General features: G+C 41.0%; 1 protein-coding gene across 6 annotated transcripts in view; it reads right to left on the reverse strand.

The window, feature by feature from the left end:
- Positions 1–262: 262 nt before the first annotated feature.
- Positions 263–20,231, reverse strand: part of LOC130285072 (aldehyde oxidase 2-like) — a 133,972-nt gene continuing 114,003 nt past the window's right edge. For all 6 annotated transcript variants that reach the window (XM_056536230.1, XM_056536229.1, XM_056536228.1 and 3 more), the window contains 6 exons: positions 18,739–18,813; positions 15,995–16,047; positions 12,298–12,412; positions 9,205–9,270; positions 6,113–6,301; positions 263–955 (listed from right to left, as the gene is read on the reverse strand). In XM_056536230.1, the coding sequence (XP_056392205.1) occupies positions 710–955; positions 6,113–6,301; positions 9,205–9,270; positions 12,298–12,412; positions 15,995–16,047; positions 18,739–18,813 (744 nt within the window). In that variant the 3' untranslated portion in view covers positions 263–709. The remainder of the gene's footprint in view (positions 956–6,112; positions 6,302–9,204; positions 9,271–12,297; positions 12,413–15,994; positions 16,048–18,738; positions 18,814–20,231) is intronic.

Genomic DNA, 20,231 nt, shown 5'->3' on the forward strand with positions numbered 1-20,231 from the left:
TCCTGAGTTATGTTTTGTTTTACCTGCAACCTGTGTAAATAAAGCTGGTGAGGTGCCAGACTTGTATGCAGAAAGGTTGTCTGGCGAGTTATTGCGAGGAAACGTGTCCTGTGGCAAGTGACCAGGACGATCCCAGAGCTAATCCCCGAGATGGAATGTCACAATTTCCACAGGTATTGATTCTAGGTATACTATAAGAGATGGCATGATGACCACCATTCGCTGTGGTCATCATGTACAACAGGTCTACAAAAATCACGTTTATCAACATTTATTAGGGGCCAGGAAACTCTCAATAATGTAGAACTAGAGAAGGCTGCAAATGGTAATAACATTTAACATCTATCTTAATGACAGTTACATAAGTTTTTTTTTTTATGAATTGACATTATATTGGTCCTATACATTTTATCAACATGACCCCTAATGCAAAACATAAAGAACGGGACAGACATTTCACATATGATGCAGAAGTGGTATATCAAGTCTTAAGTCTTGCTTTCGGGAAGTGTCTCTGTAAATTGTCCAGAAAAACTAAACATTACAAAACCTACTAGCCATCTGAATTATGTTTAATTTCCGCTGATGTATTATCCTTCACCTCTTCTATAAAAGGTTAGTCCATGAATCCACCACCCATCGCAATGTTTGTGTACAGTCCTTAAAAGCCTAGTATTAGTATCATATCCAGGCCTTTCGGTGGGGTCTTCTAATCAATCCCACTACTGTTGGTGTTTCCAAATATGTGGTCATCCAAAGTCATTTCTTGTGTATCTGAAGTCAGTTTTGCATCTATCAGGTGGTTGCCACAAGCTATTCGAATATCTTGAGGCCTGGCTGGCACAGGGAGTAGGACAGTTCCAGGTAAACCAATGTGTTGTCGGGCAGCCAAAACAGCATCTTTTATGGCAAAGAACACAGAGGAACCTAAAAAGGCTGACACCTCTTCCATGGCCTAGAATACAAAAAATAAGTTGAGTACTATCAAATTTACATATTATGCACAAATTGTTTTCACACTTTTTTCTTGCAGTCACACTATATCTATTTTGTTGACAGACAAATAGTATCAGGACCGAGTGGAGGAGACAGGGAGAGTGAGCCCTATACTGACTCTAAAAACACTCTCCCTGCATACTTGCCCATCCATCCTAACCAATGGATCGACAACTGGGCACCGGTCCCTCCCTGCGCGTAAGTGCAGTGGCGTAAACACACATAAAAATACACAGTCGGTCATAAACATTACAGGAACATAGAACACTATAAATACTGGACTCAGGTAACTAACATAAACAGATAAAGTTCAGAGGACACAGATCAGTGAGTAAGCAGAGGACACTATAGACCAGTGGTAAAGCACAGAGGAAACACTAATTCAGTGATCATGAACTCTATGATCAGTGCATGTACCAACAAACTCTAAAGATCAGATCAACCAAACAGGATATAAATATAGAACACTGTTCACACTGGACACAGATAACTAACAAACAGATTAGATCCAGAACACAAGACTGGGAAACAGATGAGTCAGCATTGTCTCCAGGAACAAACAGGAATAAAACTCAACCCACAGAAAACCTCCAGTAACACGGAAATGTCTTGATACTAGAACTCAATCTCCCAGAGTCCATCATGGAGCACGGAGATATCTTTTACTAATTCTCAATTCCCCAGAGTCCCATGAAAAGGTAACATGGATGTCTTGTTACAAAAACAGATACAAGAAAAAACACAGTGTGAACAGCTACTTAGCAGAAAGCACATACTAATCCTAAAAACTGACTAATCAAACACAGATTAACATCTAATATGAGCATGCTATATAACCATGGCTAAAAACCCAGAACATCTAAAAGATAAATACAAAGTGCATGCTAAGGCAGAAATAGTAGCACAAACAGACTAGGAGTGTTGCACAAACAACTTCATAGCAACATGTCAATCACCAGCTCAGAACCTAGACTGGAGCTGGAGATATCTAGACACACCCACACAGCCATTGGGTGAAAGGATAAAAGCATTAACTATTCCTTAACCAAGAAACATCAAACTGTTCAGACACAACCTAAATCCAATGGCCGTGTCTGAACATAACCAAGACAGACATTACAAATAGAGTACAAGATAAGTCCTCCTTTTTGTTGTGTCAAGATATCCCAGGATGACTGGCACAAGTTGGCAGATATGACTCCCAACAGAAATTCAAATTAATTTGTTTTACTGCTGTCATCTTAGGCCACTCATCCCAAGATATCCCAAGAGCGGGAAATGATGACTTACACATATAAAAATAAAATGTATTTTGCCTGTGTTGCTCTGCCTAATAGAAAATATAATGTGACCTACAATGTGAACAATTCTATTGAAAAACAAACTGAAATCTTTGAGAGGGAAAGAAAAAAAATATATGACACATAATACTCTCATTGCATAAGTGTGCGATGTGGCTTTCTTCAGAATTAAAAAAACAATCACATTCAAACTAATGTTAAAATTCATTACACACCTGCCATCATTTAAAGTGACTCTAAATAATCACAAATAAAGTTCAGCAGTTCTAGTAGGATTTTCCTGACATTTGCTTAGTTGCATCTCAGTGCAAAAGCCATGGCCCACAGAGAACTTACAAATTATTAGGGGGAATCTTATTGTTATAAGATATCAGACAAAAGACTGCTACAAAATAATTTCTAAAGTAACAGATATACCGTATATACTCGAGTATAAGCCGACCCGAATATAAGCCGAGGCCCCTAATTTCACCCCAAAATCACAGGAAAAGTTATTGACTCGAGTATAAGCCTAGGGTGAGAAATACATCATCCCCCCCTGTCATCATCCAGACCCCCGTCATTAACACCCTCATCATCATCACCCTGTCATCGCCCCCCCTTCATCATCACCCTGTCATCATCCCCCCCTTCATCATTACCCTGTCATCATCACCCTGTCATCATCCCCCCTTCATCATCACCGCCTTTCATCATCACCCTGTCATCATCCCCCCCTGTCATCATCCCCCCTTCATCATCACCCTGTCATCATCCCCCCTTCATCATCCCCTTGTCATCATCCCCACCCCCCTTCATCATCTCCTTGTCATCATCCCACACCCCCCCTTCATCATCCCCTTGTCATCATCCCACACCCCCCTTCATCATCCCCTTGTCATCATCCCACACCCTCCTTCATCATCCCCTTGTCATCATCCCACCCCCCCCCTTCATCATCCCCTTGTCCTCATCCCCACCCCCTTCATCATCCCCTTGTCATCATCCCCACCCCCTTCATCATCCCCTTGTCATCATCCTCTTGTCATCATCCCACACCCCCCCTTCATCATCCCCTTGTCATCATCCCACCCCCCCCCCTTCATCATCCCCCTGTCATCATCCCACACCCCCCCTTCATCATCCCCTTGTCATCATCACCACATGTCATCATCATCACCGCTTGTCAATGTCTGATACAGTGGTCTTCAACCTGCGGACCTCCAGATGTTTCAAAACTACAACTCCCAGCAAGCTCCCAGCCCCCCTCACCCCCTTTAGTTCTGTACTCACCTCCGCACGGCGCTGGTCCGGTGCTGCAGGACTGTCCGGTGGGGAGGTCGTCCGGTGGGATAGTGGTTCCGGGCTGCCATCTTCACCGGGGGGCCTCTTCTCCGCGCTTCGGGCCCGGAATAGAGACGATGCCTTGACGATGACGCAGAGGGACGTTGGTAATGAACGTACCTCTGCGTCGTCGTCAAGGCAACGTGACTATTCCGGGGCCGGACCCGAAGCGCGGAGAAGAGGCCCCCCCGGTGAAGATGGCAGCCCAGAACTACTATCCCACCGGACGACCTCCCCACCGGACAGTCCTGCGGCACCGGACCAGCGCCGAGCGGAGGTGAGTACAGAACTAAAGGGGGTGAGAGGGGGCTGGATGATGTCGAAGGCCGCAGTGGTCTTCAACCTGCGGACCTCCAGAGGTTTCAAAACTACAACTCCCAGCAAGCCCGGACAGCCGATGGCTGCCCGGGCTTGCAGGGAGTTGTAGTTTTGAAACCTCTGGAGGTCCACAGGTTGAAGACCACTGAGGGCGGAGAGTTCACTCGAGTATAAGCCGAGGGGGGTGTTTTCAGCACGAAAAATCGTGCTGAAAAACTCGGCTTATACTCGAGTATATACGGTACCATGAAACACAGAGAAAATTGAGGAAAAGACGAGAGAAAACTGTTCAGGGAGGCTTCCTAGAGGCCCAGCATAAAAGGATTATAATAGGCTATAGGGTAGGGTGAAAAGAGGGAAGCTTCTCTTACCATGAAAAACATCCAATCCCAGCTAAAGCTTGCAAAAACAAACATCAAGTCCCCCAAAAGCACATGGGAAAATGTGTTATGGTCTGATGAAACCAAGGCTAAACTTTTTGGCCATAATTTTAAAATATATATTTGACTCAAACACAACACTGCACATCAACCATAGAACACCATACCCACAGTGAAGTATGTTTTTCTTCAGGTGGAACCAGGATGGAGTGAATTACGAAAAGTTCCAAATATCAGGCAATTTTCACACAAAACCTTAAAAGGGTGCTCCACTGGAAAACATTTTTTTTTTTTTTTTTTTTTTTAAATCAACTAGTGCCAGAAAGTTAAACAGATTTATAAATTAGTCCAAAAAACTAAATCATATACAGTCCTACTAGGTTGAAGGATATGACAGAAAAAAGGTGGATAAAACTATAAGAAAAGATGAAAAGAATATAGAAATATAAAAATAATCACTATTTATTAATTAATAATTATGTTATGGTGTCCTCTGCATAGACTAATATAGATAGAACAATGTAAAATAATAGAATAATACCATATACTCATAAAATCATATAGAAGTATGAAAATAATACAAAGTCCCCAACGGACAAGCTGGATGTAGATGGAAAAATACTAATTATGACTGGCAATGTCTCACTTTTAAAACTGGCAATGTCTCATTTGTAAAACATATGCAGTGCAGCAGGTACACACTTCAGTACTACTCCAAGATGTAGTCCTGCGGCACATTGGAGTGGTACTGAAGTGTGTACCTGCAGCAGTGGAGTAAATCTGACACATTTTGACACTTAGGGTAGTGTGTATCACAGTATCCTCGGTAGGGATTTTTTCATGATCTATGTAGAGCTCCCATAACTATTTTGCTTTCAGATTTACAAATGACTTCTGTTTAAAAATCCTAATCCTTCCAGTACGTATCAGCTGCTATATGCGCCACAGGAAGTTCTTTTCTTTTTAAATTTCCTTTCTGTCTGACCACAGTGCTCTCTGCTGACACCTCTGTCTATTTTAGGAACTATCAAGAGTAGGAGCAAATCCACATAGCAAACCTATACTGCTCTAGACAGTTCCTGACATGGACAGAGGTTTCTGCAGAGAGCACTGTGGTCAGACAGAAAGGAAATTCAGAAAGATAAGAATTTCCTGTGGACCGTACAGCAGATGATAAGTACTGGAAGGATTAAGATTTTTTAATAGAAGTAAATTATAAATCTGTTTAACTTTCTGGCACCAGTTGATTAAAAAAAAGTGTTTTCCAGTGGAGTACCCCTTTAATGCGTCTGTTAGAAAGCAGAAGATGAAGAGGAGGTTCCCCTTTCAGCATGACAACAACCTAACATACACATTCAAATCCACAAATGCAAGACTTCACCAGAAGATTTACATTTTGGAATATCCAAGCCAGAGCCCAGACCTTCAATTTAACTTCTGTGGAGTGCAGAGGGCTGGGAACAGGAGATGTCCTTACAATCTGACAGATTTGGATTGTTAGGAAGATTGGACAAATATTGCCACATCATGATGTGCCATACTAATAGAATTGTACCCAGAGTGTAATAAAATCAAAAGGTGCTTAAAAAAGTATTTGTTTAAGGGCATGAACACTTATCCAACCAAGTTATAGTGTGTTATTTAGTTTTTTCATTCAGTTTGCTCTGCAATTGAATTGTTCAAGTCACATTAAAGGTAGAGAAAGTTCTGACATTATTTATTTTTGTCTCAAAAACCTGGCATTTTAAAAAGATGTGTAGACTTTTTATATTTACTATAGGTCCTTCAGCTTACCTCAGGAGAACATCCGATATATGGATTTGAAGATGATGGGAGCAGAGTTACATTGATCTCTTCTGGCTCCTTTCCATTGGTCACAGTGTCGACTTTGTTGGGGTGGGCACCATTCATGGTTGGTTGAGGACTGTATTTAAAATCATCATTTGTGTACAATTCAAGGCCTTGATTAAATGCATTTTTAATCTGTACCAGACAAAATAAAAATATTTTGTAATGAAAGCAGTGATTTTTGAAGAGCAGCAGAGGTATATCACAGCAAGCATAGGTATATAGCACCCCTGATGATGTATTTATTGTTTTCTTTTTTATTTACATTACATTTACAAATAGATATGTCCTAACATATATTAGAGATATTGGCCCAGATTTATTAATGTGCCTGAGACTAAAACTGTCTGGTTTTGCCCATAGCAACCAATCACAGCTCAGCTTTCATTTCAGCTTTCAAGCTCATTTCAGCTTTCAAGCTCTTTAAAATATGAAAGCTGTACTGTGATTGGTTGTTATGGGCAAACCAGACAGTTTTGGTTTAAGGTACAATAATAATTCGGGCCCAGTGGTGTAACTACAGGGGTCACTAAATCGCAACTGCCACTGGGCCCCATAGCCCAGTGGCACGCTGTATCCCTAGCCGCTAAATCATTAGATTTTTTTGTTTGTTGGGGGAAGCATTTCAGCGATGCACTCAAAAAGCATGGGAAGAGAGCGTGTAATATTACTGTGATGTCCGAACTGTCCCGGATCCAGCAGGACATTCCTGATTTTGGGGTGATGTCACACTGTTCCGAGATGATGTCAATGTGTCCCACTTGTTACAGAACATTCAAGCTTGGGGTTGTAAAGTACACTGCTCAAAAAAAAATAAAAGGAACACTAAGATAACACAGTCTAGATCTGAATGAATGAACTATAGTTGAATGGGCTGACAACAAAATCACACATAAATTATCAATGGAAATCAAATTTATCAACCCATGGAGGTCTGGATATGGAGTCACACTCAAAATCAAAGTGGAAAACCACACTACAGGCTGATCCAACTTTGATGTAATATCCTTAAAACAAGTCAAAATGAGGCTCAGTAGTGTGAGTGGCCTCCACGTGCCCGTATGACCTCCCTACAATGCCTGGGCATGCTCCTGATAAGGTGGCGGATGGTATCCTGAGGGATGTCCTCCCAGACCTGGACTAAAGCATCCTCCTGAACAGTCTGTGGTGCAACGTGGCATTGGTGGAGGAGGCGAGAGATGATGTCCCAGATGTGCTCAATCGGAGGCAGGCCAGTCCATAGCATCAATGCCTTACTCTTGCAGGAACTGCTGACACACTCCAGCCACATGAGGTCTAGCATTGTTTTGCATTAGGAGGAACCCAGGGACAACCGCACCAGCATATGGTCTCACAAGGGGTCTGAGGATCTCATCTTGGTTCCGGCTGTGCGGCCCCCCAAAGAAATGTCACCCCACACCATTACTGATCCACCGCCAAACCGGTCATGCTGGAGGATGTTGCAGGCAGCAGAACGATATCCACGGCATCTCCAGACTCTGTCAAGTCTGTCACATGTGCTCAGTGTGAACCTGCTTTCATCTGTGAAGAGCACAGGGCACCAGTGGCGAATTTGCCAATCTTGGTGTTCTCTGGCAAATGCCAAACATCTTGCACGGTGTTGGGCTGTAAGAACAACCCCCACTTGTGGATGTTGGGCCCTCATACCACCATCATGCAGTCTGTTTCTGACCGTTTGAGTGGACACATGCACATTTGTGGCCTTCTGGAGGTCATTTTGCAGGGCTCTGGCAGTGCTCCTCCTTCTCCTCCTTGCACAAAGGCGAAGGTAGTGGTCCTGCTGCTGGGTTGTTGCCCTCCTACGGCCTCCTCCTTGTCTCCTGATGAACTGGCCTGTCTCCTGGTAGCGCCTCCATGCTCTGAACACTACACTGACAGACACAGCAAACCTTCTTGCCACAGCTCGCATTGATGTGCCATCCTGTTATCTGCACTACCTGAGTGACTTGTGTGGGTTGTAGACTCCGTCTCATACTACAACTAGAGTGAAAGCACCGCCCGCATTCAAAAGTGACCAAAACATTAGCCAGGAAGTATAGGAACTGAGAAGTGGTCTGTGGTCACCACCTGCAGAACCACTCCTTTATTGATGGTGTCTTGCTAACTGCCTATAATTTCTGCCTGTTGTCTGTTCCATTTGCACAACAGCATGTGAAATTGATTGTCAATCAGTGTTGCTTCCTGAGTGGACAGTGGGATTTCACAGAAGTGTGATTGACTTGGAGTTACATTGTGTTGTTTTACCCTGCCTTTGTTATTGCTGCGCTGAGTCAGGATGTTCACTACATTTAGTTGTCACCTGATTCGGCACAGTGTGGGGGGATGCCGGAGAGGCCCCTGGAGCTGAGAGCAGCAGATGGAGGATGCAGCAGGAGCATTATTCTGTGCAGCCTCTTCCTTCTAAGCCCCTCCCCCTGTCCCATGCATGACTTTGTTTCTCTCCTGTTTTGTGCAGCAGTCAGGTCACTGAGGAGAGGGAAAAGGAGGACTGACAGCATATGGAGAGAAAACTGAGATGTGTCCTCCGCCTGCTCTTTATGACCTACAACTGCTATCTGTGCTGCTAACCATCTTCACCCCCAACTGCTGCCCTGGTGGATTGTGATGGCATCTGAGGAAACCTACCTACCTGTGTGAGTGTGTTCATATACTGTATGTGCATATGATGTAAGTATGCATATACTGTGTGTGCATATGTTGTGAGTGTGCATATATACTGTGAGTGTGCGTATACTGTGAATGTGTATATACTGTGTGTTGTGTGCATATCGTGTGAGTGTATAACTCATCATATGTGCGCAGCGTTGGTCAACCGCCCGTACTGCAAAGATTGGTGCAGAGAGACGCAGCTCACACTGGGCAGTTGTTGGGGCAACCGTACGACATCCCATGAGTTTTATGCAAGAGATCTTTTCTGATGAACTGGACTTGAGCACTGAACAATCTGGTGTTGTACAGCGTATTCACAGATACTATGATGAAGAGTAAACTACCTAAATTTCAGCCATTTTACCTACCATCTCATTGTTTACATCCTGGCTGCTACTGGAGCCAATATGAAGTACAACATCTGTTCTTATAGCCTGTGGAAAAATATTTAAAAAATGTGGTAAATAATCCAATTGATAACTAAAAAAAAATTATAAACTGCTAAAAAGTATAAAAGAGCTAACATTTTTCTACAATATTTTTTTTCTTGACTTCCTGCATCATATTTCTCTGAGCTTTCTGAGCTTTCTCTCCCTTTAACCAAAACACTAGTTAGAAAGCATGCTAACCAAAATGTATGACATTGGGAAATGCAAAAGCGTCCTGCAACAGCCTTAGGCTGGGTTCACACTACATTTTGTCCATACGGGGACCGGATCCGGCTGGGGCATGGGAAAACCGTGCACTCCCATATCCCAGCCGGACCCGGACCCCATCTCATTCATTTGAATGAGCCGACCGGAGTCAGAAAGTGACTCCAGTCAGCTCACTTTTGCCCCGTATCCGGTTTTCTGGCCGGACTGAAAACCGCAGCATACCGTGGTTTTCATTCCGGTCACAAAACTCAGGCACATTGATAAATCTGGCCTAATATCTCTCGGTTTGCACATTTCCCAGCCGGATCCGGTCCCCGTATGACATAAACGTAGTGTGAATGTGGGCTTATTCTTGTCCATGGGTTATGTGTTGTAGTACAGCTCAGCCCAACACATTGGCCCTGAGTGGAGTGGAGTTTTCTTTGTGGGTTTTAATTCCCTACAAGTATTTTTCCACTGTAATTACTAAGGTTCCCCTATGTTTTGCACTTTTCCCTACATTTTGCTTTTTTTTTTTTTTACACATGCCCTGATCTGTAGGGTTTTCCTCAGCTCAAATCCACCACATTTTCTGTGGAAAACTGAGTAAATGTGTTGGGATTTTTTTTAAGGGACACGCCCCTTTTCTACGACCACACCCCTTTCCCCGACAGCCATGCCCCTTTTTGGGTTTTCTCAGTAAAATGGGGAGTTTGTCGTTTTTTTTTTCCCATTCTGGCGCAAATTCTGGCGCAGGCAGAATTTCTGGCACACAACCTGACAAAACATGTTGGGTTTATAATAGTAAATCAGGGCCATTATGTGTTTTTACATTGTCACGAACCGACACAAGCGGGTGATAGGGTTATCTATAAAATCACCTTTTTGTCTGCACTAGAACGGAAATAATAATTTAAAAAATCCCTCTTACACCACCCAATTTAAAGGTATTGCTTCCAACACCTGTCAATTTCAAGCCAATAGGAAGCTACCAATCCAATCTGGATATCCTACAATTCCCAAATATAATCTACTATCCCCAGTATTTTAGTAAACAGGAAAAAGACTAATCCAAATCTATAATGTAGCCGAACAGGTAAGTATATTTAAGACTATACCCAGCTCTCTTCAAGGACAACATGTTTTCCAGAAATAAGGAGGGACTTAATAAATGAATGATTTATTATGAAAGAAAAAATATTCACAGTACATATAAAAACAGATTTTAACAAGACAATGTTTCACTACACAGAAGAAAATAAATGGGAAAAAATAATAGCCCTTTATTTTCAGAATACAGAGTTCTATTCTATGGGGTAGAAAATGGCTTCTGCCATCCAAAATTAGATCTTGTCCCTAATGCAAGCGCACCCTAGCTCCCCTAGGTCTGAAGTTTTATACCTTCCTGTGGACAGGTGACACCCCTAGGTTAAGCCCCTGGGCTGAACTAGGTCCACTCCCTTTTCAAGTCATACCTTTATGTCCAAGCGATAGAAAAAATACCTCCATCTTCCATCATGGTCCAGGCACCCACATATTTTTCTTATATTTGGATTTTCCATCAAATCCTATTCCTAGGGGTACCAGACAATACCTGCTTATTGTGTAAGATTTACCCAGCGGTTACAGTTCGGGCAGGGATCCATACATAAGGGTCATGTGAGGATTCATTTTAAAGGTATTATGATGAAGAATCCAACCGTATAACATATGGGTTGCGAACAAACCTCCCTGACCCCATATTTAATAATTTGAAGATATGGCATTTTCACGGGGGGCTACTTCCCATACCTCTCTTTCATCTATTGCCACCAGATACTGAAGATTGTGTGTCTGGTGAAGGTGTCACATTTACCATCCATTGCTGCTACACGCCGGGTATGGACGCAGAGTGTGCAGCCAGGATACCATACTTAAACTCCTGTGACTCCACTGAGCTGTACTAAGGGGAGAACCGTGAGTACTGGGCTCTGGCATTGACCAGCCAGAACCCAGTGGGGCATTGTGTTTTCAGCTGAATATCTGTGCAATAATCATAGAGTGCAATACAATATAAGTGCAATACCTAAACTGGTGCAATGTAATTGCGGATTATGTGCAATATTTGAAATGTGCAATACTTAATGGTGTAACACCTAATTGTTTACTTTGGGTTTGTGCAATAGCTGAGAACTGTGTGTTGTGTTTACATTCCCCTTCCCCTTAGGTATCTATTCAGATCACCTAAACTTGGTGTTCTGTTCCAATGAGCCTACTATAATTCTTGTGGGCAACCTAAACTCTCCTGAGGATGCTGGTTACAACTCACCAGCAGAAACGCGTTATTATCATTTTAGGAGCACACTTTTCAATTTTTGGAGAAGGGATCACCCTTGATTTATGTTATTGGTGGATTTTAACCTGACCCCAATAAAAATTACTGATTTTAGGCACTTCTAATTCTTTTTTTCTGTATATTTATTTGCCGAGAAGTCTGTGGATCTGGGCATTCCGCTTGATATTGCCTATGCATATTTTCACATTTACCATCCAGGCAGACAGTGTCCATTGATTGGCACAGTTATGTTAATTGCCCCCAACTGGCCTCTGTATGCAATAGCTCAGACTGTCGTCTCCTGGTATTTTGATCAACAGGGATGGATTCTTTTCAAATGCTAAACTCAAACATATAAGGGTAATGTAATTTACAATTACATTTACAGGACAGAAATCACAAGTAATGACAAACAATCACAATGCAACATGGATAGATATTTTAGCCATTGTATGTGACAAACATCATTGCTGTTCAAGTCAAAGTGTAAAAAGATCCGTTTTTCTTGGTACCTTGTAGTTTCCTGTTCGACAGTCTAGCTCCACTTCAGTGCATGCTGCTCCAAATATAAAATCTGGTGTTTCTACACCCTGTTCTGGGCCCCAGCTGGAGACTGGATCGGGAATCCTATACCAAAAGACAGTAACAATTTGAGTAACTACTTCTATTGAGTGGTTTATTATTTCTCACAAAGATCTGTTCAATCCTAATGAATAGAAGTTGTGTGTCAGGCATGTATCAAACTATATAAACTCATAAAAAAATATACAAGAACTTTGTTTTATTATTCTGTCCTCACATTGTTTCAGCAATGTTCATATTAATGGTAATATTTTTTATTTACAGTATATAGCACTATTATATTTTACAACACATGACACCAAAAGGGTACATGTTTCTTTCCATTTTAAACCACTAGCATAATATATTTTAAGGTGCCCATAAACTTTAGACTAAAGTCTGCTGAACCCGCCACCATCAGCAGGTTCGGCTTATTGTGTAAGATTGCCTTAGATGGGTTGGGCGTGTTGGATTTTCACCATTGACCCTATTGTCAGAGGTGTAAGTTGTAACTTTTGGGCCCCGATGCAAAATCTGCAATTGGGCCCCATGGGCCATTTATTACACTGGACTTTTATGGGCCACATATGCTTTGAGGCCCCCTTCGGCACCAGGGCCCCGATGTAACTGCTACTTCTGCTTCTTCTATAGCTACGCCCCTGCCTATCGTTTTGAGAGAGATAACCTGGCACCAGAGCTACCTGACTCTGACTTATCCCTCCACATAGAGGAAACATAAATCATGTGTATGGGGAGGTCAGGAGAGAGAATTGTCATCTAAACCAACAGTTGAAAGTGTACAGTCACCTTCACTTCTTAGCTGTTGCCTGTGATCTTTTGGTTTGAAAAGTGAAGCTTTATCAAAAAGATAAGCTCTACAAGCATGACACCGATATCCAACACATAGTATGCTAAACAAGGCAAATCAAATCACAGGGAACAATATAAGAAAAATAAAAGGCACAATCCTAGAAATATCCAGATGAGAAGAAACTACAGACTTCAAATGAGACAGCACTTGCTGAGCACAAAAGGTTTGGGTTGGAGGAAGAGTAGCAGTAGTGTGAAAGTACTCCATAGTAGGGAGACCATTACACACTAAAGAATCTCAGAGTTTAGTAAAATGATAAGTTCGCCAAAGAAAAGGAAACAGGTCCAGGCCAGTTTTTGAAAGCAGGTTAGTGAAAAATAAGTATTAGGAGGGAAGCAAAAGACTGAAGATAAAACTTAAAGCAAAGCAGGAAGGTAACAAAGAGTGACTTGAGCAGAGGGGCAACCAGATCAGAGACCGGAGAAAAAGCTCACATTAAAGGGGTACTCCACTGGCCAGCGTTAGGAAGTAAATGTTCCGAATGCTGTTTTTGCGTTGCGGGGTCGCCCCTCGTAATGTAATGACCATGTCCCCTCAATGCAAGTCTATGGGAGGGGGCGTGACGGCCACCACACCCCCTCCTATAGGCTTGTGTTGAGGGGGCATGGCCGTGACGACCCCCGCAGCTCGAAAACAGAGTTCGGAACATTTACTTCCCAACGCTGGCCAGTGGAGTATCCCTTTAACGTATGAGGAGCATAGGGAGCTACCTGGCTGGACTCAACAGTAATCTAGAGAGGAGCCAAAGCACTCGCATTCACAAGAAGAAGCTGGGCAATATGCGCCACATAAAAGTACCAAGTGAGGTACAGAAAGTGCCCCTAGAAGCTTGTGATAATGCATAATGGATTTAGTAATAAGAGGGCGCTTACCACACCAAACAAACACAAAAATATATTTCTGCAAAGAATGGAGGTCTCTCATAATAAGAGGGATTGGTAAGGTATTGAATAAATATATCAAACACGGAAAAACTACCATTTTATTACATTAATTCTACCAACCCAAGAAATATGTCACAAATCTCAAAGATACGACCTGTTGGCTCGATAAAGAGGGGGAAAATTAGTTTTATAGAGAGATTTCTCCACAAATAAATGAAGTTTATCAAGGACAAAATAAAGGAGATGAAGGACGTTCTCAAAGGAGCCAGAGAATCGCATATGCAATAGTAATTTAGAGATATAGGACAGACACACAATCAAAGGCCTCTTCAATATCTTGGGCCAAGGCCAGCATAGGAATAGAGAAAGTTTTGGACCACTGAATGAGATTAAGGACAATGAATATTATCAGGCACTTGACTACCAGGGTTAAAACCCCCTTTGTCAGAATGGACCAAGAAGGGAGAAAATATTTTTTTTTAAAATGAGTCAGAATAAAAGTGGGAAGCTTAGTATGTAAAATAATAAGGGATATGGGCCTGTAGCAGTTTGGAGAGGATCCCTTAAATGGTCTCTCTCATTAAAAAATGTTTTGCTATTGCACTCCTTATGGTAAATAAAAAATATTTCTAATATACTTTTTTTTTAAATAATTAAGTTATCTATGTTTTATTTGTGCTTAAAAAAGCTCAAACGTTTTTCGCCATCTCATACACAAACTTTGGACCAAAGCCCAAACACAGGAAGTGCAGCCTAGAGTGCTGAGGGGTGTGTGTCCAGCCTCATCCAATCATAGCTCCTCTCACACTAAACTGTCATATGCTGTTGGTTGGACCCCCCCCCCCCCCTCAGCACTCCAGGCTGCACTTCCTATGTTTGGGCTTCGGTCCAAAGTCTGTGTATGAGCACAATAAAAACATAGTTTTCCTCATCACCTTCTAAAAATCATAAAGCTTTAAATTTTGCACATACAATTCATATGATGGCTTATTTTTTTGTGCCACCAGTTCTACTTTTCAGTGACATTAGTCATTTTACCAAAAAATCGACAAAGCGAAATGTAAAAAAAATTCATTGTGTGACAAAATTTTTAAAAAAATGCAATTTTGTAACTTTTGGGGGCTTCCGTTTCTACGCAGTATATTTTTAAACCTTATCTTTATTCCTTATTTATTAATCTGCTCTAGTGGGCCCAAGAAGCATTGGTCTGGTTTAGTGTTTTTATTTCTTAGCTCTGTATGGTGTTTGCTATTTTGAATTGTGCCCTAATGCTTTGCATGTGTTCCATTGTGACCTTGACAGTTTCTGTATTTATTCCTTTACTAAGTTCATTTGCCATTTTATCTCTTGGCTATGTTTGTTGTTATTGTGATGCTGTTACAATAGCAAGGTCACAATGGCCTTCAAGAGCTTCCAAAGGATTCTCTGTTGTGTCCAGCCTCTGAGGCAAGAATTATCCTCAATGGTTCAACAAATTATACCCCCATTATTCCTGATACTCCTACATCTGATTTTATATGGCTTCTGACCTTACCAATGCTAACCTGCTCACTGCTATTTTTTACTATTCCTTGACCCGATCTTGATCTCCAGTCTGGTTTCTACCTATAATATGCCTATTATATTTTGTGGTGTTCACACCTGTTCCTGTAATGCTGCTGTGGTAAAGAATAATAGTTTGAAAGTCTGGGGGCCAGGGTAGTACCACGAAACTTATAGTTTTATGGGAAACGGGTGGGGTCTAATATGGTCATTATACCTGATCAACCAGTCTGTCCGGGAAGAACATAATATATGTTTCAAAAAGTGTGCAGGTGTCTACACATACTAATTATTTGTATATAAGAATTTAGTACTAACCACTACCCGCCAAACAATGAATGAAAGTCTTACCTGTAATGACCAGCTGCTGAAAGACAGATCCTTAACTTGAAAGCTTCTTCTATCTAAATAAAACAAGTAGAAGCTCAGAAGGTTGATTGTAAATTTTCTAATAACGAAAATAAATGTTAAACATTTATTATAATTTATTTTAAAGCTCCATTTAAAGGGCGTTGAAAGGGAATCTGTTGGATAGTTTCACATGGTGTGACCAATCATAGAACCAGGTAGGGGTAAAAAGCAATATCAGATGTGTAATTAATAAAGGCCAATTAAAAGCCTGATATGGACCCCACAAACAACTTAGAACATAAATGTAGAAAATATATAAAGGAGTGTCTTTAAAATATAACATTTATTCATACAGGAATATAAAAGCCACCAGATGGAACAGTGCAGTTACCCAAAGGTGCTATAGAGACAGAGAAAAAGGAGATCCTCAATACTCCAATATTCCGGAGTTGGCATAATGAGGATATTGAAAGAATAAAGAACTATTACTATATACTCCTGACAGATATATGGTGTTCATTTATTCTGGAGGGCACTATAGAATTTTTTTTACAAAATCAATTGCACGTGTACCCGACGCGTTTCTGCCCACATGATATAATGCAAGGCGCATGGGGATATCCTCAGGGAAACCTGGCACAGCCAAAATAATAGTTCAATAATAGTACTTGAAACAGGGGTGCATTTATATAGTTTAAAATGTGCACTCCTTAAATGTGGATACAATAACATCGCACTGATCATCCACGCAGGAACATCCCAATGCCAGTAAGAATAACCCATAGTTTGCATGGGGAACCAATTTACAGCACTTGAGCAAGGTATGTGATGCAATCCCGCAGTGACAGGATGCACATCTAGTGCAGGCATATCTGTCAGGAGTGTATAGTTATAGTTCTTTATTCTTACAATATCCTCATTGCCCCAACTCCGGAATATTGGAGTATTGAGGATCTCCTTTTTCTCTGTCTCTATAGCACCTTTAGGTAACTATACTGTTCCATCTGGTGGCTTTTATATTCCTGTATGAATAAATGCTATATTTTAACAACATCCCTTTATATAGTTTCTACATTTATGTTCTAAGGGATTAAAAGCACCTTCATAGGCCTAGCTTAAGATCTGTGAACCGAGCTCAGGGAGGACAGAAACCTCACGTGGAACAGAAGGGGCCAACCAACTTAAAGGGGTACTCCAGTGAAAAACATTTTTTTTTCAAATCAGCTGGTGCCAGAAAGTTAAACAGATTTGTAAATTACTTCTATTAAAAAAAATCCTAATACTCCCAGCACTTATCAATTGCTGTATGCTTCAGAGGAAGTGAAGTAGTTTTTTCTAATCTGACCACAGTGCTCTCTGCTGTCTGAAGCAGGAGAGGTTTGCTATGGGGGATTTGCTCCTACTCTGGACAGTTCCTGACACAGACAGAGCTGTTAGCAGAGAGCACTGTGGTCAGACAGAAAATTACAAATCAACTTCCTCTGTAGTATACATCAGCTGATAAGTACTGGAAGGATTAAGATTTTTAACATAAGTAATTTCCAAATCTGTTTCTCTTTCTGGAGCCAGGAGATATAAAAAAAAAAAAATATATATATATATGTTTTCCACCGGAGTACCCCTTTAAGTGTCCAGCATTTCCACCTCTACAGCACACAGCCTGTCAATAAAAAGTAGATGGAGAAGAAGGCAAGAATGCTGGGCACTTGAGGTGATTGTCTCTACCGTTTGGGCACTTACTGCTTATATGAAAAAGAACACAAATTTCTCATGTCAAAACAGAAGTTCACAAAGCTAAGGTAAGACTGTGAAGGTGTTTTGACCTCTACCTGGGGCACTATGATCAGTTACACTATGTGAAACCATCTGACAGTTTTCTTTAAAGTACTGTGCATAGACTGTGAACACTATATAAAACCAATCAAATTCAATAGATGAGATGAGCTTACAGAGTAAGGCTAGGTTCCCACCATGTTTTTGCAATACAGTTCCCGTATACATTTTAAATTTGAAAACCGTACGGAACCGTATTGAAAACCGTATACTTGAATCTCGATTGAAAACCGTATGCCAAAGGATGCATCCAGTTGTGTCCGTTTTGCAACCTGTACGGTTTTGTCAGTTTTTTCCCGTACCCAAAACCGTAGCCTACCAGTTTTTGGTCCGGGTGAAAAACCGTATTGAAATGTATACTTTTTTTTTTTTAAACATGGGAGTCAATGGTAACCATACAGAACTGTATGTGTGCATGGTTCCAAACGGTTTTCACTGTAGGGGTTTTGGCTTTGCATAGTTTTTTTCTTGGAATTTCAATCAAACAAGTGAAACTTTATTCACAATGGAGTGGAAAGTTAAAAACATCAAAGTTTTTTCTAAAAAAAAACTAATGCAACCAGATATCATTTTTCAAACCGTATACGAATTAAAATTTGTACACATGTTTTGATACAGTTTAGTCAGGTTTTTAGGAATCCGTTTTTTTTATCAAAAACCTGATAAGGGAACTGTATTGCAAAAAGGTGGTGTGAACCCAGCCCAAAAGACTGGTACAGCGGGTGAGAAGGCCTCATCATCAGAGCTTAAAATCTAACTCAGTGATTGAAGGATACAGTAGGTAATTGTAATTTCTGCTTATATGGTGGTTGGATAGTAGAGACAGGGTTATAGCAAGTTGTAAACTTTTCTGGAGGTGAGTTTTTATATATTGTGTATATAATGACACAGTGTTTGAAAAAAAAACTTACATATTCAGTCCAAGTGGCTTCAGGATTCAGACTGATGAGTGTTTGTAGACGCTGGAGAAGTATGTGACATGCTTCCTATCAAAAGACATTATTAAGAGATAATATTTGTAAAAAACTCAAATTCGCATACAGGGCATGCTTTTTACCCTTCCTATGGCTATCCTATATTGGATCATGATATTTTTGTGTTTAAATACTTTGGAAATGCACTTATTCGAGATAATTTATTGATCTATGATGTTAATCCGATTCAAATGGTGTTTCATACTTATTTTAAAGTTGTAAAAATTTTCTTTCTTCTATCTTCACAGTTCTTAGCTTTGTGTCAATTCATCCTGGAGCTGAATACCTGGTTGCTCTAGATGTACTTAGCTGCTTAGGTTTCCTATCCGTGCCCATCAGTGTGTCTCAAAACATGAATTACATTAATTTCTGGTAGAGATGAGCAAATTTTTGAAAAATTCGATTTGGCCGATTTTTCCCCCCAAAAATTGTTTCAGTCTGAATTTAATTGCGGCAAATTGTTATTAAAAACGGCTATTTCTGGCCTACAGAGAGCCTCAATAGGGGTCCTAACACGCATAGGGAGTGTGCTGTGTTAGTGAAATAATACTGTTACTCAGTATGACATGCAGATTACAGGTATCGCTATTAGAATCACTGCCGCAGAGCATCTGGATGTGGCAGCAGGGAGACCATATGGCGTCAAAATTGAAGAGAATAAAAAGATTTTATTATGTCATTTTTATTTAATCTAATTTGAATTTATAAATTTTTTTTGTGTACCCATTCTGGTGAGCATCGAGCTGGCAGTCCGCCGTGAGGCGAGCTACCACCTGTTCCAGCCCCTGCCTCTCAGCACCCCCCTGACTGTGAAAGTGGGAATGTTTCATTTAATCAGTTATGGTTGATTTTTATCGCTCTAACCTGTTTCATTGGATTCTTGTGGTAATTCCACAGGTAATATATGACGTCGACGGCCATAGGGCCTTAGTCTTGAAAAGATGACATTGATTTATTTAAATTTAAGATTTATATTAGATTCCAAAATTTAATGTCCCAGCATTTTCTTTGAACTAATACTGTATGACTACAAAACCCAATCTAACAAGGAGTCACATGGCGGCACAATGACAGAGCCTAGAGGTTGCCGCAGCCCGACGAGACCATAGGGCCTCACAATAGAAAAGATTAAAAGATACATTTTCAAATTTAAATTGAAGATTTATGGTATCTAGTGCTAACATAAACTTTTTTAGGTAATGTCCCAGCAGCATGATGAGACCATAGGTCCTTACAATTCCTCCGATTAAAAGATACATTTTCAAATTTTAATGAGGAGACCACATGGCGGCAAAATGACACAGCCTGGAGATGGCACCAGCATGAAAAGACCAAAATGTGACAGAATTACCAAGCTTGGAGGTGGCAGCAGCAAGAGTAGATCAGATGGTGACAGAATGACACAGCCTGGAGGTGGTGGCAGCCTTACC

Source organism: Hyla sarda, chromosome 8, assembly GCF_029499605.1.
Source record: "Hyla sarda isolate aHylSar1 chromosome 8, aHylSar1.hap1, whole genome shotgun sequence".
In the NCBI taxonomy this organism is placed as follows: domain Eukaryota; kingdom Metazoa; phylum Chordata; class Amphibia; order Anura; family Hylidae; genus Hyla; species Hyla sarda.